This window comes from Arctopsyche grandis, chromosome 3 (genome assembly GCF_051622035.1).
Source record: "Arctopsyche grandis isolate Sample6627 chromosome 3, ASM5162203v2, whole genome shotgun sequence".
NCBI classification, from domain to species: Eukaryota; Metazoa; Arthropoda; class Insecta; order Trichoptera; family Hydropsychidae; genus Arctopsyche; species Arctopsyche grandis.
Window position 1 is genome coordinate 37,050,819 of NC_135357.1, and position 26,560 is coordinate 37,077,378.

Below are 26,560 nucleotides of genomic sequence, written 5' to 3' on the forward strand. Positions count from 1 at the left end.
AATGGGCGTATTTTTTTATTTCGGTTCTATTAGACTTTATTTTCATTTACATACATATTTAGACTAAAATTTAGTGTAAAATTTATCTTTATTGTGTTAGTGTAATGTCGATTGGGAAGGAAAATTATCTGTAAGTTGTATTGTATGTTATTGCATGGATTTTTACAAATAATTATTTGAAATATTATAATATTCACTTAATATATAAGAAAAATTTTCACCCAAGTCACTATTACGTAAAAAAATTAATTTCAATTTATTTAAATTTTCACGTAATGCTGACTCGAAAAAAAAACAAATAATATAGAAAAAAAAATGGAAACCCGTTGTTCCAAAATTAAGGTGACACCACTGTGTACATACATACATATAAGTTTTCTGACAAAAATAAAAAAAATCTATAATATGATATTTTCTTCACATATGTATTGTTGCGTAGGGGTGGGTGGAGGATCTAATTAAAAAGCCAAAGTCGTGTCACAGCATTTATTGGTGATTAAGAAGATGCACGCACTGGCAGTGCTCCGTCCAGAATGTCTTGATATCGCCTAAGTACCGCCTTTATAACGGGTCGGTCGCTTAAGGCATCTTCAACGTCCGGTTTGCTTGCCTATTGTTATGGACACGTACTAGATGTCCCACGCTACCGCTGTGGGTTCTGAGAACTCTATCGGAATGCGACCCCGAGTTATCGCTACCCCCGCTAAGTGCATTCGGGGGAGATAATCCTCTAAACCAATTATAGCGGTCACACAGTCTCTGGGATGCTACTCGGCCTAATCCGATTGCAACTACTCGGCGGTGTACGTAACAGTATCATACATTCGTCATAAATCATACATAATGTATGATTTATAACGAAGACTGGGACTGAAAAGCTTTTAAGAGATTTTATCATTACTAAACAGGCGGTTGGCTGGGGTGTGACCGAAGCAGGAAATTCTGCCTCCGTATCGCCTTATTTAAAATTGGCAGAATTACCAGTGGTGGAGTACCAACAGTGTAAAGAGGTTATACCGGAAGAGTCCCAAACGTTTGTAACTCCAGACAAGTTCTGCTCCGGCTTTTTAAATAAAGGCAAGTACTTATCGCAGTCCCGGTATATCAAAAGTCAATCTGAAATTTAGGTTATTTTTTCTGAATTTTGGATGTTGAACTATGAAGCTGTATGAAGTCAGTGTGTTTGTTGTTGTTGACATGACTGATTTTGTTGCGCAGGTACGAAAGTATGCAGATGGGGACAGTGGCGGAGGCATGTTTTTCAAAGTTTCGAAAAAGGTGTCACAAGATGGTATATCAGGGGTGTTGTTAGTTCTGGGCTTCTTGACGAGAGCAGATCGACCTGTCGAACCGATTCCTATACATTCTTTAAATGTAGCAAAGAGGACAAGATCTAGTGTGGATAGTTGTGAGTTATTTGTGGGATAGTGTGTGTATGTATCCGGATGAAGTAAGATTGTATCTGTTAGTTGAATGTATTTAAAAAGAGTTGTGCCTTGTTGATCAGTGTTTACGCAACTCCATAACGGATGTTTGGCATTAAAGTCACCAGCTACCACTACCAAACTACCAATGTTAAATATTTTGTTAAGATTGGATACCAATAATCGTTTTTGGGGAGGATTGTAAGCGGATGCTACTATGTGACGGGTGTAGTTAATTGTTAGTTCGATGGCGGTTAGTTCTAGATATTTTAGTGGCGGGGTTATTACGCAACAATGTTTAATTGAGGATTTTATAAAAATGGCAACTCCCCCTCCATGCTGTTCTTCGCGATAGCAGTTAAAGATAGGTAGGTTAATACGGATATGAGGTTTTAAGAAGGTCTCACCGATCGCCGACTCTAGTTCGTCAATCTTATTCTTAAGTCCACGAGCATTCCAAGCTATTTTCAGGCGCCTTCCGTTAATCGAAGATATCGAGATATTCGACAAGCATGAGTGCCAGCTCTAGTTTGTTGGTGCAACCGCTGGCCTTGGCACGAATCTCCTGGAGGATCTTCAACATCTTCGCCATAGACGCCATGGAAGTTAGGTCTGTTGTTGGTTGAATGTTGGGATTGGTTGGTTGATGAGGTTTTTAGGGATATTTAGGATATTTGGTGTAGGAGTTTTAATGGTAGGTAGCTTTGGGAAGTTATGATCGTTAATGACCGGGATATTTTGTGACTGCACCACTGGGAGTTTCCAGGGGTTGGCTTTGACAACTGATGCTCGATTCTTCCTCGATTCCAGCATTTTCAGATAGCTCTGTCTTTTCGGACGGTCTTTGAAGTTAGCGGGGTTAGATCCTGAACATCCTGAGCAGACAGCAGGGGTAACTATCCATTGACTGCATTGTGCGGTGAGGTGAGCGCCGGCGCATTTGACGCACTTGCAATTTTTCGAAGCGTGTCCATATTCTTGGCATCTGAAACATTGAGTAACATTTTGTGATTTGTTTGTGTACTTAACGACACTAACCTTTGTGTAACAAATTTCTTTTATCTTCTTTGCCAATACCGATGGCTCGAAGAACACCAAGTGTCCGAGCCAACAAACCCACATGGCCGTGTTTTGGGCTCTTACGGGCGCGCACTCATTTTTACGAGGCGCGCTCATCTGTCAGACCAGACGCCCGCCATCCGCCGGACGAGACGCCCGCCATCCGCCGGCCGAGACGGTACTGGCGTAGCTGGTCTACCTTGCCTGACCAGCTGCAGCCAGCGTACTCATCCACAGCCCCCGCCATAGAGGGGCACAGGCGCCGGCAAACTCCCCGGCTCGCCATTCTATGCGTCAATAAACGAGGATAACCCGAGCTGACTTGTCTAATTCCCCACCCCGCCCTGTTCCAGCACGTGCTCCAGAGCGAGCTGAACACACATAGAGACGACGACACACACACACAGCCACTGGTCACCCAGCATACACACACACATTACAGCTCCTGAAGCTATCGTTCATGGTCCTTCGAGTCGGGATGATCTACAGCGCTGGACTCTGTCGTCGGCATACCAGGTTGGTCGTCAGCCATTTTGTCTCTCCCGTTATTCCTTTGTGTTGGCTGTCCGCCATCTTGTAATCCCGCTTCCCTTTTGTTTAACGGCGTGGGTTTTTCCCCCCCTTTTTGTTTCACGGCGCGGGTTTCCCCCCCCGTGATATCATTTCACCCCTCACAGTTTCTCGAAGTCATGACGACTCAATTGCGACGTCGTCGTGGCGCCCTTCGGGGAAGGCTGACGAAGCTCACGAATCTGGTCGACCAATTACCGCCGAGCGTGACCCGACTCGAATATAAGCTCGAGGAGGCGCGCCAGCTGCGTCTCGATTTCTTGGACACGCAGTCCGAGTTAGAAGCGTTAGAGCTCAAAGAGGCGGAGGAGTCCGCGCTGACATGGGACGAATTTGAGGACGCCTATTTGGCATATACAGATGCAGTGCTGGACAAACTAGATGCCGCAAAGAGCATCACCTTGTCGGGAGGAACCTCCCCCCCAAGCGACCTTTTCCCGGTCGATCAAACCGTCCGTCGCACTGTTGACCAACTCGCTACTCCCCCAGTGGACCAACCCATTCGTCTCCCGGCACTAGAACTGCCAACATTCGATGGGAAGCTCGAAGATTGGCCCCAGTTCTCCCAACGCTTCCAAGCCGCAATAGACGGCAGTAAAGTGGATTCAGTCCGCTTCCAATATCTTACTGCCAGTCTTACCGGTGAGGCCCGCAACATTCTCCGCGGCCTCGACTGTGCGGAAGGGGCCTTCACCACCGCTTGGTCCATTCTCGAGGACCGGTACAACAATAAGAGGTTGTTGGTCCAGAGACACGTCCAGGCATTGCTCAACGCTGAGCCTGTGGGCCATGACGTCGGTCAAGGGTTGCGGCGGCTGTTGGATGACATCACCATGCATACCCGCACCCTCGGGTCCATGGGCGTCCCCGTCGTCACATGGGACGACATCCTCGTATCTTCCTTGTCGTCCAAGCTGGACCGGTACACTGCCCGGCAATGGGACAAGCAATCGGTCAAGTACGAGGACTGGACATTCGACAAATTTCTCACGTTCCTCCGGTTTCAGTGCCAAGTGCAGATGAACGGCGAGGCCATCGAGAGGATGCACCAGCCGCGTCCGTGCATACAGGCGGTTACCGGGACTTCCGCTCATCACGAGAGAGTCAAGGCAGTTTCCTGCCCTAAGTGTCGGGGTGAACATGTGCTCCACTCATGCTCCTCGTTCCGGGACCTGGCCCCACCAGAGCGAATCAGCCTGGTCCGAAGGGCAAACCTCTGCAGGAACTGCCTGCGTCCTGGCCACCAGACGACAGCTTGCAAGAGCCAAACTCGTTGCTCCCACTGTCGCAACCTACACCACACACTTTTGCACGCCGAGTTTACTCGGACTCCAAAACACTTCAACGCTGCTCCTGTCCCAAGGGCTGCAAGCGTCGCTAACGAAGCGCCACACGCGCCTAGCCTTCATTCCCTGCATTCAACCGTCAGGGCAGCAACAACCCCTCGCACCATTCTGTTATCCACAGTGGTGTTGTCTGCCCGTGGAGGCGATGGGCGTTGGCATAAGTGTCGAGCACTGCTCGACAGTGGGTCAGAGATGAACATCATCTCCAATGACCTGCGTCAGCGGTTGAACATCCAACCGCATGCATTGAATGCAAGCATGGTCGGGGTAGGCTGTAAGGAAACGCCAATCTCCCAGGGCGTAGTCTTGCACGTTGCTCCTCGGGGGTCGAGGAGCCATGCCAAAATAAAGGAGATGGAGTTTTTAGTGATCCCTAAGATCACGAACAATGTTCCATCCAGAGACCTGTCGGAATTACGGCTGGGGTTGCCCCAGCGTATTTACCTGGCTGACCCCACATTTGATTCGCCGGGGGCAGTCGACATGGTCCTCGGATGCTTGGCATTCCATCAGTCCCTTAAAAACGGTAGGAGGAATATTTCCATTCCTCCCTCACTCGCCAGCGAACGGGGCTCTACCATTCACCTGTTGAACACTTCGTTCGGCTGGGTTGTTAGTGGGGAACTGGGCTCAGTCCCAACAACCAACCGCTCCGGGAACTGCCATCAAAAAGCTTCTCGTGATCCGTCGGCGGACCGAAGAGTTCCGTTGCCAAAACCTAGGGAACCCGCTTCTAAAAGAAGCCGCGGTAAACCCGCACCCGTTGTTCCTCATTTCATCCGACCTTCCCAACCCAGCTCCAAAAACTCCTGGTCAATTCCTAGCTGGCGAACCACTGGTTGCTCAACAGCGGGAGGATCTGCTCAATCAGCCCGCAGCACGGGCGCTACCGCACCAGCATCTGCAGCAGCGGGCAGAGATGGTGGCTGGAGGAGTGCGGCACACTCCTTCAACAGCAACACCAGGAAGTCAGCCCAACGAGTAGCTCGACTACCGACCGAGCGGCATGCAGAACATGGGGCGAGTCACGTTGGTGCTTCCTGGGCACGACGGCGTCGCACGAATTATCACCCTGTGCACTCAGAGGGGCATCACCGACAGGGCAGCTGGCGAGACGCTCGTTGGCCCCCTGACCAGCCGACTAGGCCTGGGTGCACTCACTGTTCTCCCTCCCTCATATAATTTTGTCTTTTGTGTTTTTTCTTGTTCTGTGTGAAACTTATAACAAAAATGTTTGTGCCAATATAGTAGTGGTTTGCTTGTGGTGCGCTAATTGACGCTTGATCCTTTAAGTTAATTTTGTGTTTGTGCCAGTGTAGTTGGTTTGGTTGTGGTGCGCTAATTGACGCTGTATCCATTAAGTTTGTTTTGTTTTCTTTTGGTTGCTAATGACACTTTACCCTTGTAGTAGTTGGTTTGGTTTTTTTTGTCGGTGTGCTATAATGTTTTTTTTTGCACTTTTAACCATGGGGGCTGGCTTTAGTTCCTAAGAAGATGTTTGTTACCACTGCTCTGTTTGTTTGTTGTCTGCTTTGTTATTATGTTAACTTTCTTGAAATATTGTGAATATTCCAACCCCGGGGAGTATGTCCGAGCCAACAAACCCACATGGCCGTGTTTTGGGCTCTTACGGGCGCGCACTCATTTTTACGAGGCGCGCTCATCTGTCAGACCAGACGCCCGCCATCCGCCGGACGAGACGCCCGCCATCCGCCGGCCGAGACGGTACTGGCGTAGCTGGTCTACCTTGCCTGACCAGTGACCAGCTGCAGCCAGCGTACTCATCCACAGCCCCCGCCATAGAGGGGCACAGGCGCCGGCAAACTCCCCGGCTCGCCATTCTATGCGTCAATAAACGAGGATAACCCGAGCTGACTTGTCTAATTCCCCACCCCGCCCTGTTCCAGCACGTGCTCCAGAGCGAGCTGAACACACATAGAGACGACGACACACACACACAGCCACTGGTCACCCAGCATACACACACACATTACAGCTCCTGAAGCTATCGTTCACCAAGTATAGCTCTGTGGCGTTGCTCCTAGGCTCCTTCTTCTTCATATTGTTGCGTAGGGGTGGGTGGAGGATCCAAGTAAAAGGCCAACAGTCGTTTCAAAGCATTTATTGATGATTAAGGAGATACACGCGCTGTCACTGCTCAGTCCAGAATGACATGATATCGCCTACGTACCGCCTTATAAGGGGTAGATCTCTCAGGACGTCTAATCTGTTTACCTACTGTATAGTCACGTATTCGGATATGTATTCCCACGGTATGAGAAGTGCAATCATTGTTTAGCTACGCTACCCGGCCTAATCCGATCGCAATTACTCGGCGGCTCTGTTTAGTATACGTAACAATATGAATAACTTTGGATACTGGGAATCCCTGTCTGACGATATCATCTTTTACGTCAGCCTCTGGCAAATTCGGATTGCAACGCACGACATTTTTTACTTCCTTTTCCTCCTTCCTGGAAAAGGTATGGAATTGTCGATCTGGTGTTAGAAAAATCTAAAATCTGGATTTCTTATTAGATTTTCAGATAATTCTCTCAATGTATTTCTTTTTATTTTTAATTTAATTTATACATGATTTACAACCGCTGTAAATTCTAAAATAAGTACCCAATAATACCAACATTTCACTGCTGCATATATAATATGTATATTAATATGCAGAGCAGGCTGTGAAACCGGTTTATCGAAAATTGACGTAATTTTCTTTGCGAAAAGCCTTATATTGCTTGACAATGTCAGTTCTATAATCTACTGTAGAAATTACGATAAACAAAATAAATGAACTTAATACCGATTTTCAAACGGAGATTCCAACATTACTAATACTTTTTTGTACTGTTTTATACCTTTGTAGTTTTCCATTTCAAATTAAATATTTTGATCTTGTATGATCTCCACCAAATTTAATCTGATCGATGGGTCTGCAAGCAAATTCCTGGCAGAACATACAATCTTAGAACATACTTCTTCAATGGGATTCATCATTGGTGAGTATGGAGGTAAGATAATTAAAAAATGGTTTGTACGTTCAACCAGCTCACGCACTTCTAGGGTACGGTGGATGCTGCTGTTGTCTAACACTAACCATACTTTTTCAAGATTATTACTCAATCTGTCAAGAAAGTCCCAAAAAAAAAACATTGGAATTAACTGTGGCGTGCTGAATAATTTCATGCCATACATTTCTATCAATATTCACAGCCGCAATCAATAAATATTTAATTTGAAATGGAAGGTATTTGTATTTTAGATGGAAAACCTGTATATCGTTTTTGTTTCCGATAACATATCAGGTAGGTATATGCAGGCTTCTTTAGATTATGTATTTTATTCATGTATTTTAAGCAGAGTTTAAAATCGAATGTTATTTTGAAATCGAAACGAATTTTCACTGAGAATTAGTTTGTGTATATGTATTTCTGCAGACATTTCAGTGTTCGTGGAATCATTTTTTTTGAATTACGTCGTCAGGGTATCGTCAGGTCAAACATTATCAGGAACAACGTTATCATGATACGAGAGCACTTTATGTAGTATAATTCGAGAGCTGGTCAGCATGGATCGTCTGAAATGGAATCCTCGATCTATAGTGAAGTTAGTGTTGCTGACCTCGCTTCTATCCTCAGGTGCAGGTGATCACAACGACCTTCATCACATCACTTCACATCACATCGTTGTCCACTGACTGAATGATTTCATTTGTGGTTATTTATTGTATCTTGTATGAATGTACATAATATATGTATATGTTTTGCCAAATAACTGATATTTGATAATATGGTATTGAGAAATTGTCAATCCAAACCAATTTTTTTTTTTCATCGTGAAAGGTATGTTTTGCTTTTATTTTGATTTTTATTTTGAACATTCATAAACTGTCAATAATTCGATATATATTTATACATATATACACACATACATACATCTCATTTTTTAATATTTTCATTCATTTGAATGAGATTTTTTTTTATCATTGGTGGTTTGACTACGAGGATTTCCTACTTCGTAAATCACCTTTGTTTTCAATAAAAAAATTTTTTTCAACCATTAATTCATCCCTTTTGATACGCAGACTTCGGCGGACTGAATGCTTTAACCCACAAAAAATGGTTCACTATTATCAATTACTATTGTCAACCTTTTTTTGCTCTCTTGCTTTTTAGTACAATAGTGAACCATTTTTGGTGGGTTAAAGCATCCTGGTAAAGCGGTCAGGTTTCCGCCAAAAAATAACAATAGACCTCTCCATTGTTCGAGAAAGCAGGAGAGCAAAAAAAAGTGGTTGACATTAGAAAATGACAATACTGAACCATTTTTTTAGCCGTCGAGCATCTTCTCCGCCGGTCTCTACTGATAAGTAGACTGCGGATAGACACAGTGCTTTTTCCAGGAATCGGGGCGGTTTAGCTCTATTTACAAAGTTAGAGTCCAAAAAAAAACGTTCGGCGAACCATTAACAATGCATTTACAACAATTGAACAATACGCGGCACCCTCTGGGTCCGGGCTTTACTGATAAGTAAAGAGCGGACCAACTTTGCGGTGTTCATTATTCATTGTTCACCGTGCTTTGTTCATTTTTTATGATGAACTTTTTTTATGCTCTCTAGCTTTGTAGTTTGCCCTGTTTCCTTGAAAATAGACCCAAAACGCCCTGTTTCCTGGAAAAAGCACGCTTCCGCGCCCACCTCTACTGATAAGTTCGATAATCGATCTTATCGATAAGATGATCTATTATAGATGTCTGTCCATGAAAGTCGTCTGCATCCGAATACGGATTCGGCATTAGAAAAAGCCTATCAAGTTTTTCGAATTTTCAAAAAAAATGAATATAAAGACAAATTTTCCTCGTACATATAACAAAGCATTAATAGAAGTGAAGAATATACTAACTTTTTTATTTGGATTAATAACAAAATAAATAAGATAACCTATTAAAAGTTATCTAAATACGATAAATATGATTATTAAATGGTAATATGATATATTATGTTGCAAACAAAAAATCACATGTAATAATAACAATTTATATATTTTTTTTTTGTTTAAGGATTTGCTGCTGCACAAGATGATGAAAGATTATATTTTGGGTATTGATTATTTGTTTTCATAGGTTCTTAAATTTTTTAAAATTCGATTTCATTACGCATCTAATATTATGTATTTTATATATACGTATGTATGTACATATGTGACAGTGAAATTTTATTTCAAGTGAAAATATATTTTCACTGATGTTTCAGTGAAATCATATCCAGTTACATTTTCAGGGTTGGTTTTATTAATTTAATATTAAATTTTTAGGGTTGATATTATTTAAGGGTAAGGATAGGTTAGGTTAAGTAAGGGTTGGCCATATTAATTTAATATTGGGTTGTTAGGGTTAAATTTATAGAGTTAAACGTTGTGAATTCATTTTCTGATACATTTTCACTGCTTGAATTGGAGAAAATATATTTTCACTTGAGATATGCTTTCACTGTAACATATATGTATGTACATACTTGCCCAATCACGTGATTGAGATAATGTTAAAAAGCGAATTTGAAATTTTAGCGAGCCCGGGAGCCTAATAACCGGTAGAATAGTCGATGTCGATAAATTGGATAGTCCAAGTTGTACGTTACCCCCCAAACCCGAAAATGGCAACTATGACATGATTGGAGAGAAGGCATCACCTGGAGATAAGGTGCAACAAGCAACCCTGCTGGTTTACAACTGTAATGATAAATACGATTTGATGGTGCAAAATTCCCCTTTCAGAGGAGTTGTCGTTTGTCTCAACGACGGCAAGTGGAGTCACGACATAATTTGCAAAAGTGAGTTGTGTCAAATTCTTTGCATGCAAGGGTTGTTCAGAGATAAAACGTTGGCAAAGATAAAACGTCACCCCTTGCCAATTATGTTATAAGCATAATCAATCTTGCTTCAAAAATATCTCAAAAATTCTTTATTCATTTAAAAGTTCATGATACTATGATAAAAATTTTCAATATTGCATGATATTTAACGTATCGGTATTTATTTATTTATTGAAAAATCAACAGGCCTCATATGTAGACATTCATAAAAACAAAGAATAAATATAACAAAACAACATCTGAGCCCAATTATAGATTTTTACAAAATACATAATATATCTAGTACATCCTGCCTGAATCGGCCAAAGGTTATTTTACTAATTTGTTTTGGATATTGTGGTGAGGGAACTGACCATTCTGAACACCAAAACAGATCTTTCCCTAAATTTTACTATGCTTACTTATATTTTACTATAAGTAGGTAAGCAGTTTTACCATTTTGCTTAGTGTCCAAAAAACCCTAAAAGTATAAATACCAAATAATGCTTTTATACTTTTGCTAAAAATGTACATATTATTTGTGAGGGCCCTGTGCCTCCTTCAAAATCCTGGCCCGGGTTATTTGCATAACCTTTCCCCTCCCCCCCTCGTCGACTCTGCATGTATATGCATATGTATTTTGCATAAGGTTTTTTGTCTGCATGTATATGCATAAGTTTTTTTGTCTTTTCAAATGTAAATACATATATAATTTGGTATCATTTTCCAAAATTGGCTACATTTCCTTTTTTCAGCGAGAATTAAGTTATAATTAAATGTCACGAAAAAAAAACAACTATTGCATTTTTTAAGATATTTAACCCTTTGAATGCTGACCAACCCCAATTGGCATTTTGCCAACAAGTACATAAGCCTGAAATACGCCGATCGGCGGCGATACGGCGATACGGCGATACGGCGTTGTATTTTGAGTATGTAAAAAATAAACAAGAATACTACCCGCTATATCTTTCCAGGTAGCATTTAAAAAAAAAAATGCATTGATCATGGGTCGTGTAATCTGTGTGAATGTTAATAAAGATTGGTTAACACCGCGATTTCTGAATTTATACATTCCTAACTGTTGAGTATTTTAGATTGTGGCTTGGAATTTAGATTGTGAGCATTACATTTTAACAACAATGAAGAAGATGGAACTAGTTTTGGAAAAATACATTGATTAATGTACTTTTTTTGTTTAATTTATATTGTTGCAAGATATATTAGAGAGTCTAAACACACCTTTACGACACTCGAAATCTTCGACGGAAGTTATCTAGGGTTTGTTTGGATTAGCTAAAATTTTTATACCTGCTTTCTATTTGATTTCTAAATAATTCTAGTTGGAAATATTGGTGAAATTTTCAGCGTGGCGGGCTTTCAACAGAAAAGACGTCAGCACTCAAAGGGTTAATGAACAAAAATTATAACTACTAGTATTATGGTGTATAATAATTGGTGGCTCGTTGAAAATATTTTTGGAGGTGCTGCATGTTGTATAATTAAAAATAAATAATTTCATTCACAACAAACCACAAATCAAAAATTAAATAAAGACGTTTTGCATGAAATCAACAAATGCCAACCCAATTTAAATTATGTAGATACATATATTTACGTAAATATAAACTTCATTCTCCCCATTTTTTCTTTAGAATAAGCCAATTAGTCTTTACTTAAAATTACTAAATTAAGTTTTAATAATTCACAAAATATTTCGGATGACTTACTATTTTCACAAATAAAATTTAATAATTTTATTTAACATAGGGGCGTCATTTGTGGAGGGGGGGTGGGGGTTGGGGTGGACAGCCGCTCTCCCTAGATTTATTTTTTTTATTTTTTTTTATTACAATCAATGTACACTCGTCATTACAGATCGCTCCAATGCGACGAGTGTACGAGAACGGTCAGTCAACAACGTATAAAGTACGTTCAATAAACATCGAATATGTACAATAATTGATCAAATACAGAAATAATAATCATAGAGACATCTATGGATTATTTTTAGATTTTGTGCACAATTATTATTACAATTTTTATACACATAATAAACACGAAGTTATAGAGACATCTATCTAGACATCTAAAATTTCTGTGCATAATTTCTACAAATTATACACAAAGATTTTCGTGACAACAGGAAATGATCTATTACCAATTTTCCACAATGATCATATAAAATTGGCAAACTCTGATAGAGAAACGATCGATTTGGAGTCACAAAACCCCCAAATCTAACCAGCAGTTTGGCGAGTCGAACCATCGATCGCCACTGCGATATTTAGCACCACTGTGCTAAATATATACGCTACCATAAAGCCAAACTGCTGGCTAATTTGAACGGGACTATCCACGTTGTTTAATGTATTATTATGAATTTGAATAAAAATACGAAACCAACAAAAATAGATCATTGAAATTCTCTAGAACACTCGAGTATAATGTTGCGTAGGGGTGGGTGGAGGATCCAAGTAAAAGGCCAACAGTCGTTTCACAGCATTTATTGATGATTAAGGAGTTACACACACTGTCACTGCTCCGTCCAGAATGAATTATATCGCCTACGTACCGCCTTATAAAGGGTAGATCTCTCAGGACGCCTAATCTGTTTACCTGTTATATAGTCACGTATTCGGATATGTATTTCCAAGACATTGGGACTTCCCGTACCGATTCTGAGAAATAACTAATAACGGTCATTGTTTAGCCTAAATGCACTTAGAGTCCAGATATAAGCTTTGGAAGTAAGTGCATGCATTTAGTTAACCGATAACAGATATCCGTTGGTCTAAGTACAATTCGCTCAATCCACGGCGTACGTAACAATAATAAACACGTCGATTTTTCCCAGAAAAAAAATGTTAACTCCCAAATTTATTTTATTATGTTCTTTGTCTTGCTTTGAAAGATTTTCAGGAGATTATTTTGTATGGAAAAGCTGATTTTACAAAAACAATATAAAAATAGTCCTTTTTGGATTATCGAAAAAAGCTCCTAAAAATAAAATTATCCCTAAATAATTTTATATTCTTCCGACTCTTATCGCAGCGCGTTCTTAGATCACCAAAGGAAAGATAAGGCCGGATAGAGTAATAGAAAATCATCAAATTTTTTTTACATTTCGAATACTTTACAAGAAATTATCCATATTTTCAAACATCTGGCACTAACCTTTTTCTTATCCGAATGGCTTGATTTATTACCTAAGCAAAGATGTGAGTGCTTGATAATTGTTAACAAATTTTGCAATCAAATACACAAACCCCTTTGAAATGAGAATTCTCGATTTGACATTATTCTCGAGAAGAAACAGTAGTTGGGGTGCTGTAGATCTGAAGTTCATATGGACGAGTCACCCCTGAAAGTAATAGTTAATATATCCATACAGAATTGGCTTATATTACAGATATAAACGTCATATAAAGAAAAATAATTAACTTATTTGGCACTGTTTGGATAATCATTTTATTGAAAAGTTCGGGATGTATTGAATTAACGTATCAGGAAGGATAGTGCAAAAAATATTTATACTTCTTATTTTCAAATAATATACAGTTATTGAAAAGGCATGAGTTAAATTGCTACTTGTTAAATTGCGTGTTTTTGAAAATGAAAATTATGTTTTAATAAAAATGATTTTCGTTTTTTTTTTCTTTCAGAAACGAATGGCAAGATCACCTCGAGGCTAGTTTCCATTTTCGATTATCCAACCACCACCTACTTTGAGTTTTCAATTTGTTAATTTTTAATTTTGAGTTTAAATTGCGTAGCATAACGGATTCGTGTGTGCTACCAGAACAACCGGAAAATGGAAATTATGACATAATTGGGCCCTCAACTTCGGTGACTCCAGGAGAACGTGTTTCCACCTTCACCCAAATAGCTTATAGTTGTAAATCTGGCTATACTCATGTTGGTAAAAGTTTCGTCGTCTGTCGGAAAGATGGATCTTGGAGTGAGCCCATTGGATGTGAGAGTGAGTACCATTTTTAATTAGCTTTGGCGGGGAAATATATGTCATTTATAGCGGGTTTACACGATTCGAGTAGCTTGAACGAGGTAACTCGCCCAAGCTGAAATAGAACCGTTTATTTTCGAATAAATGGTCAAAGGCTTCGAGCATAGAGTGATAGTCTGTAAGAAAAAGGCGAGGAGGCAATTTGGATGATGTTTTATTCCAAACAAAATCGACATGTTCTTACTTTATAAATAAAAACACACGATGTGCACGAAAACCAAAGGCTTCGCTCCACTTTGTTCAATAAATTTATTATTTCCTCTGATTTGACGCGTGTAACGTGACATGACGCATGAAAAGTTGAAAGATACCAACCAGTTCGGAAGTGGGTGCGCGTCACGAGTAATCTGTCCGTTCAACTCTAAAGCGCATGCGCTTAAGTTGCACGAAAATTAAACAAGTGGAGACATAGCTATCAAGTTCCATATGTGATTTATTTATTTATATAATTTATTATTATTTTAAAATAATAACAACAATAAAATGACCAGTGTGACCTGACAGGTTGCCCCAAAGCATCACACCGGTCTTACAAAAAAAAGAAAAATAGAAAGAAAATAACAAAGAAAAAGCAATAAAAATTCCAATCATTCATCTCATTCAAATAGTCTCGTATTGAATCTCAAGAAACTAACCAGCTTATCAACATGCCAGTTGAACAGGTCAAAATGCTCATCAATCACATTAAGGAACCGGATAGCTTCCACCAGTGACGAGTTCTTGAAAGTATCCGTTCTTGTAAAAATAGGTCGAAAGAGTCGTCGATTACGCAGCGCTCTACCGGTCTCAGCCCAAAACTTAAGCTCTGATAAAATCGAAGGATTGTCAACAACTCCATTTAAAACTTCAAAGAAGTATTTGGAAATGGCAACAATCCTTCTAGAAGCCAGAGAATTAAAGCCCAATGTACCTTGCAGAAATGCTGTGGGAAATAAATACGGATAATACCCATACTTTTTCAAGTATAGGTATTGTAAAGTTATGAAGACAGACGCCCGTAGACCGATGACGTCATGGTGACGCCGACCAATGGTGGAGTCGGGCGTTGCGGCCAATGGCTGCGCCAGACTCCTTGACCAATGATAATACGTGTATGCGCTGAGCGCTCTCTGATATAAGTATGGTACGCTCTCGATCGGGGGCATTCGGATCCTGACCTCCACCGGACGAGCAGCAATAAAGACTTGGAACCTGCCTGCGTGTTTTCTTGTACCTCGACCTGACTCCACTTACCTCTGAATACTCTTCAGTATCGTAGAAATTTCGTCTGAACTCTTCCTATCAAGAGAGAGAATTTAATTTCAGTAGGACTCCAAATTACAGACTCAAACTCCAATATGCTCCGGACAAGCGAACAATAAAGTAACACCATTATATTCAGATCTTGGAAGAAGTGAGAATTACGCAGAACAAATCCAAGCATTTTGGTAGCCCTACAGCACATATCTGAAATATGAGTCGAAAATTTGAAGTCACTCCTAAACAGTATACCAAGATCAACAGTTGAGTCAGTTCGTGTTAATTGATAGTTCCGAAGGCTAAAAAACTGAACTCAATAGGGGAAAGAGACCTTGAGAAGGAAATAACATGGCACTTAATCAGGCTGAATGGTAGATTATTATTTAAAGACCATTCAGATAGTAATTCTAAGTAATAATAGTGATGCTACACGATGCGCACTTTACGTAAAAAAAAAGTTTCCAGTGTTTCTTAGTAGTAACACATAGTTTAAATAACTTTGCTTTCTAATATATCCACTGAAACGGTGCATTGTACATATATGTAATATATGTACATATGCATGTTGACAGGTGCTAACTCTCCATCATCTCCCACAACCAGTAAACCAACGACCGTTGACACACCAGTAACAGGGTATATACTCAATTATTTATAGTACCTGGTTGTATAACATTTACTTAAATTACATAAATAATTCCAATTTACGAAAAAAAAATAGTTTCAAGTGTTTCTACATAGTTTAAGTAACCTGTTTTCTAATATTTCCACTGAGACGGTGTATTGTATAAAATTCACATGCATGTTGACAGGTGATAACGCTCCACCATCTCCCACAACCAGTAAACCAACGACCCTTGACACACGAACAACAGGGTATATACTCAATTATTTATAGTAGCTGGTCATATAACACATACTTAAATTACATGAATTGTTTTGATTTGTTTTAAGGGAATTCGACCAATGCGCGTTGCCAGCTTATCCAGAAAATGGTAAATATAAGGTTGGAAATCAAGAGATGCCTCCTGGGGCACGGGTCAATCCATTCACAATTGTAATATATACATGTAATCCTGGCTTCGGTCTACATGGACCCAACAATATATATTGTGAAGAGGATGGAAAATGGAGTGAAGAGGTGCAGTGTGTCAGTGAGTTTTAATCCTACATTTTCTATTTATTTCCTTCATTGTTTCAAAAAGTGTTTGAGCAGAAGTAATGACAAAATGAACAAAAACGAAATATTCCTGATAAAATGTTCACGAAGCCTTGAAATGCTTACAGAATTCTGTGATCCACTCCAGTCGCTAACAGTTGACTTCAAATGTTTGTATAGAGGTGAATTTATTGATTGTGATAAAGCATTGCCAGATGGAACAACTGTCACCACAGTGTGCAAGGGATACCACGTGCCTACATTGGAACGAAATTTGAAACTTTTGTCGTGTAAGAACGGCGTATGGGATGAACTACCACCAAGATGCAGACCAGGTGTTGATTAATTTCGAGCTTTTTTATTTAGACACATATATTTTTTATAAATGTTTGATAAATACGCATATGTCTTTGACAGATTGTGGGCAGATAGTAGAGGGTGCTGGAAATGTATTAGGTGGTATAACAGCGATTGTTGGTGGGTCGCCTTGGCACGTCGGCGTCTATAGCTTAGACGAGAATGGAGTTTTCTCTCAAATTTGCGGTGGAACAATTATCAGCAGAAAGATTGTCATCAGCGGTATGTAATTTTGAATTTGAACCCAAAGATGTATTAGTAATTGCTTTATTGCATGTCGGTTAAATAGTCTCAAACTAAAAGTAACCACAAACGTAGAAATTCATCGGCAAATACGTAATTTCTAAGAAATTAATTGTATTTGACAAAAATTTCATAAAAAAAGATCGTTTGTTGAATAACATTCTAGAGCAGTGGCTCTCAACTTTTTTTGGACCGTGGCCCCCTTTTGCTTTAAATATTTTTCCGTGCCTCCCACCTCATATTTTCTCTAAAAAAAAAAGTACATATTAAAAATATTATATATTATATAAACTTTATTTTATAATTACAAATTTGAACACACGTAATATATTTTTAAGCATCATAAATTTTTCAATATGTAATATATTGAAAGATAATTTTATTTAGTGTGATCCTTGTGGCTGATTTCATTATGAACACAACTTATAATGAAATACGAGATGATGATCTTTACATACATTTTATTATTATTATTATTATTATTACTAGCCTCTTCTTACTTCACTTTCGATTTTTTCGTCTGACAAAATTTGGGCTCTTATCCGATCGTTTTCAAAGTTTGCCATTTTGCTCGGTTTGGTCATCAATATATGTGGAAATGAAGTCCGCCATTACGATGGTGAAAAATTATCGTAATAGACACGTTTGAAAATACTCCATCATCTTTTTCGGTGACGTCTATTGTCCACATTGGCGCATTTGTCCACACCGTTTCCATCGTTTTTTCCCTTTTTTTGCCACTCTCTCGCTATGTCAGATTTTAATTGTTTAAACGCCTATAACTTTTTATTTTTTCACAATATCAAGGGTTTTTACAGGCTTTTTACAATATCAACACGGTTACGAGCTTTTGAGAGGAGATGCATAACTCGACTAAATTCAGATTCGACGAGATAAGATGTAGAAAATGCAGTGAAATACAAACTTGCCTTCTAACAAAGCTGTAAGAATATACTCGCTATTTCAGTGCTGATCCAAAAAATATCTTTATTTAGTTTAAATCTTACTTGTGCATTCATATTACTTTGCAGATCTATCAGACTTTCTTGCAATGCGATATCAATATCAATTGCATTCATAATAGATGGATCAATCACCCAATCTGGAATATTTAGATATATAATATCATTAAATCTAACTTGCATATACTCATGAAGCTGCTTCAAATATTCAATATACATACATGTATGTATTTCAATTAGAAATGCTAGCCAATGATGGCCAATCAATCCACAATTTTCGGTGTCTTATCGCGTGCACAATTTAGTGTTTTTTTTGATTTTTAAATGCTTTTTATTATTACTAAATTATGTTCGCAATTAATCTTATATCTATTTTAATAGCTACTGATTTACTGATCATTTTCTATTTTACATTTTTTTTTGTTAGTAATCATAGTATTATATTATTTTAATGTTAATGTAAAGCATAATAAGAAAAAGAGCTCAAAAACCTACTTACAATTCTTATAAATGCTCATAATACATAATATTAATTAAAGACTCTAAAGTCGACGATCTAAAGCAGACCGTGTTTATGTAATCTGTGTTTATACCTGGTATAGACATTTTGTTGTAATCATCGAGACTCTTCACAAGTGTGTTAGTATGGTTATTAGTGATTCTGTCGTAGAATCTACTGGTTAGTTTGTTATTAATGTCTGTAACTAACGGAATATTATTTATGATATGTAGTTTTTTCAATTTAGTATATATGCGTGTGTTATAAATTATTTTTAGGGATTTATTTTGTATTATTTGGAGCTTGAAAATGTTAGTATTCGAGGCGTTATTCCATACAGGTGAAGCATATGTTAATAATGGTAATATGAGCGCGCGATATAATTTTATTTTATTTTGAGTTGAAAAGGAACTATGGCGATTAAATATTGGGTATATTGAGGATATACCCCGCATCGCCTTGCACTTCGCTGCTTCAATGTGAGGTGCCCATATCATTATTTTATCGAAGGTTACTCCTACATATTTCATTACTGATTGCCATTTCAGACTTTCTCTAGAGGGGATTTTCAGATCTGAACTTGGCTTATACTTTCTAATACTAAAGAATATCGCATCTGTTTTGGTTTGATTAATTTGAATTTTCCACTTAGTGAAGTGTTCCATCATTGTTTTAATTGCAAATTCAAGATTTTTACGAAAAGTGTCTGGTTTTTTGCTACTTGTGAAGCAAGCGGTATCATCTGCATATAGGGTTATGTGACGGTTTTTTGGAATAGGTATGTCATTTATATATATGAATAACAAGAGTGGGCCAAGCAAGCTCCCCTGCGAAACCCCAGCTGCGATTAACAGTTTCAGTTTCGAGTTTGGTTTTTTTCGTGGTCTATTAACCGCTTAGCTGCCCAAAGCGCCTTAAGGCGCAAACAGCTGTATCTATTACACGCTCAGCGCGTCGGCTGGGCGTCTAAGCGGTTAACATTGTACTCTTAAGACAAATTATGTTTACAGTTATAAAAACTTTTAATTTATACTATTTATATGGTTGTTTGATCTTTGCTAATACAAATATATTTAGATATTAATTTAATTTTTTTTAATCACTCATAGATTACTGAAGTGATAAATAATACATCAATAATTTTTACTTATAAAAAAAATAAATTAGTATGTTGAAATAGCTGGCAATATCCTATGAACTAATTTGAATTTGATTTACACACATTTGGTTAAAGGTCTTCTACCTTTTTGGCACAAATTGGACATCGAGATAAAAATATTTACGAACTACATATTTAATAAAATCTCATATAATTATTAAAATTTATTTTTGGATTTATTGTATATAATTCCATTGAAGCGAACTGCGCTTGGAAAGAAACAATTTTATCCCCTAGGTCATGTGCAATATTTTTAATATTATTGAACAATATAGGTATCTACAATGTATAAAAACATACGAAAAATTGGTACATGGAACGTTAGGACCATGTATCAAGCAGGTAAAATTGAAAATCTGCAAATAGAAATGAAAAAAAACCAAATACAGATGCTCGGCATAAGCGAAGCTAGATGGCCTGGAGCAGGAAAAACGATGCATTGCAATGGATATACGACTTACTACTCGGGATCGCTTGACGGCACTCATAAGAATGGTGTTGCTGTGATTCTGGAAGACGACATCAGTAAAAGTGTGAGAAACTTTATTCCGTTATCTGAACGAGTCATGATGATACAATTAGCAGGAAAACCTATAAATGTTAACATAATACAAGTGTATGCCCCCACTTTTGATAAAGAAGAAAATGAGATTGAAGAATTTTATCAACAAATCAAAGAATTGATGACATATACGAAAAAACATGATGTTAACATTATAATGGGAGATTTCAACGCCAAAGTTGGAGACGAAGAAACAATGGGTATAACTGGTCGCTTCGGACTTGGAGAAAGAAATGAGAGAGGAGACAGACTAGTTCAGTTTTGCCAGGAAGAGCAGTATGTTATCTTGAATACTTTCTTTAAGCTACCTAAAAGAAGATTATACACATGGAAATCCCCAATGGACTGTCCTGATAATATTGTGCGAAACCAAATTGACTTTATTTTGATAAACAGTAGATTTAAAAATAGTATAAAATCGGTGAAAACCTACCCTGGTGCAGACGTGGCATCCGATCATAATCTACTTTGTGGGAAATTGAAGATAAGACTGAAAAAGATTTTAAGAGCATCAAAACCTAAACCAAGATTGGATTTAGAGCTGCTTAAAAATCTTACGATCCACGAACAATTTACAAAAGATCTCAATAAAAATTTTAAACAAAAATGTATTGAAGAAAATAGTAATGTAAACTTAAAGTGGGAAGGTATGAAATCAGCAATGACCCAATCTGGGAAAAAGTTTCTTGAAACAAATCAAATAATTAATAAAAAACAACCTTGGATGACGGATGAAATTATACATTTAATGGAAGAACGTAGAAAACACAAACATAATAATCCAACACAATATAAAAATATTCACCGCCAAATTCAAAGGAAAATTAAAGAAATCAAAGAAAAATGGATGGAAAATAAATGTAACGAAATTGAAAAATTACAAGAAAAACACGACGAATTTAACGTACATAAAAAACTAAAAGAAGCAACAGGATCATTCAGAAAAAAAGATTTCATACTCCTTAGGAATAAAGATGGAAAAATCATTTTAAATATGGATGAGAAGAAATCAGAATGGACCGAGTACACAAAATTGCTCTTTAAAGACAATAGAGAAACCGGAGGGCATATTGAAGATCCAGAAACGGGACCATATATATTGAAATCCGAAGTGGAACATGCTATAAAACTAGCAAAGAGTCGGAAAGCTACTGGACCGGATCTGATTCCTGCCGAATTTCTCAAGTTATTGGACGACGATAACATAGAAAATCTAACAAAACTCTATAATAAAATATATTTATCAGGCGAAGTACCTAGCGATTGGTTACAATCCATATTTATCCCGTTGCCCAAAAAGAGTAACGCGAGGACGTGTAGCGACTTCAGAATAATTAGCCTAATGAGTCACACATTGAAGATCCTACTAAAGATAATACAGGGCAGAATTTACTCACGGTGTGAAGAGGCGATTAGCAGAGAGCAGTTTGGGTTCAGACAAGGCTTGGGTACCCGAGAGGCCCTTTTCTGTATGAAAACACTACTCCAAAGATGCAGAGAAGTCCGTAAACCTGTGTACATCTGCTTTATAGACTTTGAAAAGGCCTTTGACCGTGTCCAACACGCTCGCCTGATGGAAACATTAAAAAATATTGGCCTGGATGACAGAGATGTCAGATTGCTACGAAATATTTATTGGAATCAGACTGCAGTAGTACGTGTCGATGATCAATTCACTGATGAGATTCCTATAGAACGGGGCGTCAGGCAAGGATGCATCCTATCACCTACTCTTTTTAACACCTACACCGAATCCATCTTCCACGATGCTCTCCAAGAGGCGGAGGGCATCAAGGTGGGCGGCGAGACGATCACCAATATAAGATATGCTGATGACACGGCACTAGTCGCTGAAAATTTAGCAGACCTGCAAAGATCTCTAGACCGTGTACATCAAGAAAGCAATCGAAGAGGTCTGCGCATAAATCTAAAGAAAACAAAATTTATGATAGTAGATAGAATGCAAACAGACACCGGGAATCTAACCTTGGATGGAGAGGTGATAGAAAGAGTAAAAAGATTCAAATACCTGGGTACCTGGCTGAATGAAGAGATGGACCCAGATGAAGATCTAAAAATCCGCATCGAGATGGCTAGAACAGCATTTGTAAAAATGAAGGCGGCCCTTACAAACAAGCATCTCAATCTTCATACGCGGTTGAGATTCGCGAAGAGCTACGTCTGGACAGTATTACTACACGGATGTGAGACGTGGACTCTGAAAACCAAGATGATCAGCCGCATTGAAGCTTTTGAGATGTGGGTCTATAGGTGTATGCTGAAGATTCCGTGGACCAAAAAGATATCAAACGAAGCTGTCCTCGGCATGATGGGGAGAGGAAGGGAACTTGTTTCTGTCATCAAGCGGAGAAAGATGGAGTACCTCGGACACATGATACGGGGTCCAAAATACGAATTTCTCCGTTTGATAACCATGGGGAAAATAGAAGGAAAAAAATGGATTGGCAGGAAAAAGTTATCTTGGCTTCGAAACATGCGCATGTGGACCGATATGAGCGCCGAAGAGCTGTTCCGAGCCGCTGAAGACCGATGCGGATATATTCAAATAATCGACGAGGTGGTCGCCAACGTCCGGATGCGGACAAGGCATTAACAAGAAGAAGAAGAATGTATAAAAATTAAATACACGGTCTAATGTAAATAAATAAACCAATTTTATAAAATGTATGTATACAATGAAAAATTTGATTAATTTTCTAATTGAATATGTATGATATACGTATACTATTATATTATATTAGTGGTGCTACCCGGCTTCACTCGGTAAATGGAAATTAAATGAAAACCATGAATAAATCATAGGTTTTTTTTATTATATGTAATATTTAAATGACCAATTTCAAACGTCTTTGACCAATCCAGCCAATCAGAAACGAATTACAGACGCTGTTTCGATTTTATATATAAGATAATAATGATAATAATAATTAGTTATTGAGAGTTTTATTATAATATCTTTTTCATTTCAAACGAAGCTGCTCACTGTTTCGACACCGGTGGAGTGATTCAGAGTGAACAAAATTATGCTGTGGCTGCCGGAAAATATTACAGAGTTTGGGAAAATGAGATCGATAACAAAGCGACGTATAAGCAAATATCTGACGTAAATAATTTATTGTGTGTCGAATGTTTCACAATTTATTTGTTTGCCGTGTTTAATTTACAATTATAATTCCAGATTGAGGCGATTCGAATCCCGAAAAAATACGGCGGCCACAAATTCAGCCTGCAACAAGATCTCGCCGTTTTGATTCTCAAGTCTCCATTCGACTTTCACAATATGGTGCATGCCATTTGCATCGATATTCTCAATCAAGGCTTCAACGAACTACAGCTGGCTTCTGGAAATGTGGGAAAAGTGTGTAAATTATTTTTATGCATAGTGGATTTTTATTCATTACTCAAAGTTCCAGTAAATTTACTCAAAGTCATGCTCTGTTTATAAATAGTTCTAAAAGAATATTATCGGTTTTAAACGAATATTTCGTGAATTACCGGTGAATGGAAATTATGGTTCATTTTGAATCCTTATTAAGTATGTATGTACATACATACATTAAATATTAAATTAAATACCGATTTTAGACTGAAAAATTACATGGAAGTTTGTTGGAGGCTAAAGAATCTTATAGTAAAAAATTTCCAATAGTATGTACATATACGGGATACAAGAGGAACAGCCTGTTCCTCTTGTATCCCGTTCGTGCACATTAAGTAAGACTGTACGACAAAAAAAGAGAGAGAATTTCAGCGCACGCCACTGATATATATATATATATATATATATATATATATATATATATATATATATATATATATATATATATATATATATATATATATATATATGTTTATATATATATATATATATATATATATATATATATATATATATATATATATATATATATATATATATATATATATATATATATAAACATATATATATATATATATATATATATATATATATATATATATATATATATACATATATATATAAACTTAAGATTTTAAGTTTATAGATTATCAGCTATAAACAAATATTTGGCAAACAGATGTTCTAACGAAGACTAGGATTGTTAATCTGTAAATAGATTTTTTTCATTATTTGACAGGTGGTTGGCTGGGGTGTGACCGAAGCAGGAAATGCTGGCTCTGCATCGACTTATTTAAAATTGGCAGAAGTACCAGTGGTGGAATACGACAAGTGTATAGATGGGGTACCGGAGGAGTTCAAAAAGTATGTAACTCCAGACAAGTTCTGCGCTGGGTTTTTGGATAGAGGCAAGTATTTACCGTAGTCCTGACATATCAAAATCAATCTGAAATTTATATTAATTTTTCTGATTTTTAAATGCTGGGTCTATGCAGCAGTTAGAAGTCAGTCCGCTTTTTTGTAGGTGTTGATATGATTGATTTTGTTGTGCAGGTACGACAGTATGCAGTGGTGACAGTGGCGGAGGCATGGTCTTTAAAACTACTGAAAAAGGTGTCACAAGATGGTATATCAGGGGTATAGTTAGTGCTGGAGCTCTTGACTATAGCAGAACAACCTGTCTACCCAATTCCTATACAATTTTTACTTCCATATTTAGTCAAAAAGATTTCTTATCCAAATTAATAAATAAATATGAAATATGAAACATATCACCCATCCAATGTATCATTGATTCAAACAAATTCATTTTAGTTTCAATATAAATATTATAATCTGTATATATGTATGTACGTATGTTTCATCGAATCAAACAAATCTTTCTTAGTTTTAATATTAATATTAAGATTTAAAATATTATTATTTGTATGTCTGCACATTTGTACTTTTTCAATAATAAAAACACACTTAATATAAAAAAATGTGTATGTTTTTATAGTCTTAAATTTTTATATAGCTTCTCCTAAATTTTCCCAGTGTACAAGAATTTTGCGAAAATATAATCCATATTGAAATCATAAGATGAAATTTCATATTTCTTCAAATACCCAGTTATAATATTAAATATTATAACCAGTTATAATTATTAAATATTAATTATTAATCCCAAAATTTTTGACATCATCCTTCACCGTTTGATTCTTGCGCAGTTTAAAAGATTATTGTGTGATGAGCAACATGGTTTTACACCCTGTCGTTCCACTACCACTAATCTCGCCTGCTTCACACATTTGATCATGTCTAAAGTTGACGTTGGTCAGCAAGTTGATGTAGCCTACTTTGACTTTCGTAAAGCCTTTGATCAAGTCAATAATGACGCTCTTTTGATCAGGTTAGCTGAAGTGGGTTTTTCAACGCGTCTTCTTAAACTCTTTGCTTCTTATCTTAGTGATAGGAAGCAATTTGTTAGATATGGTCTTTATGAATCTCCTTCATTTTTTACTCGATCTGGTGTTACTCAGGGGTCCACTTTAGGCCCATTACTATTTACAATTCTTATTAATAACCTCCCTAGAGTTTTATGTAATGCATCATGTCTCTTGTTTGCTGACGACGTTAAATTATTTTTTGCTGTCAAGGATTAGAGGCAAGCCTCTCTCCTTCAAGCTGATATTAACGCTGTCTTGGAGTTCAGTTCTAGTTTAGGCCTTGAACTTAATTTAAACAAATGTGCAATTATGAGCTATGGACGTGCACATTCACTCTATTGTCACGGATATTCCATTAGATCCGTCTTGTTGAAGCGTGTGGAATCTATTGTCGATTTGGGTATAACTTTTGATCCTCAGCTCACCTTTCACAACCATATCAAAAAAGTCGCTGACGTTTCCTTTCGTCGACTTGGATTTGTTTTGAGATATGCAAGATTATTCTCCAATCCTTTGTCTTCTCGCTTGCTTTTCAATTCGCTTGTGAGAAGTAAGCTAGAGTATAATGCGATTGTGTGGAATCCGCATGAAGCAAATTACTCTCTGATGATTGAGAAAGTGCAAAAAGCATTTCTTCGTTTCCTATATAGGAAAGAATATGGGTATTACCCATATCTATACCCCACTCCTTTCCTTTTGGGCATGCTTGGGTATAATTCCCTTGAACTTCGGAGAAACTTCTCATTAATTCGTTTCGTTCTCCTGCTCT

General features: G+C 37.7%; 1 protein-coding gene across 1 annotated transcript; it reads left to right on the forward strand.

The window, feature by feature from the left end:
• Positions 1–474: 474 nt before the first annotated feature.
• LOC143909342 (modular serine protease-like) lies at positions 475–25,345 on the forward strand. The gene is made up of 14 exons (XM_077427273.1): positions 475–2,522; positions 6,420–8,052; positions 9,470–9,509; positions 9,976–10,238; positions 13,925–13,949; positions 14,036–14,241; positions 16,335–16,398; positions 16,477–16,676; positions 16,810–17,016; positions 17,099–17,260; positions 23,460–23,587; positions 23,663–23,842; positions 24,603–24,771; positions 24,917–25,345. Exons 2-14 carry the CDS (start codon positions 7,977–7,979, stop codon positions 25,126–25,128), a joined length of 1,932 nt encoding a protein of 643 aa, XP_077283399.1. The 5' UTR covers positions 475–2,522; positions 6,420–7,976; the 3' UTR covers positions 25,129–25,345.
• The last annotated feature ends 1,215 nt before the right edge of the window (positions 25,346–26,560 follow it).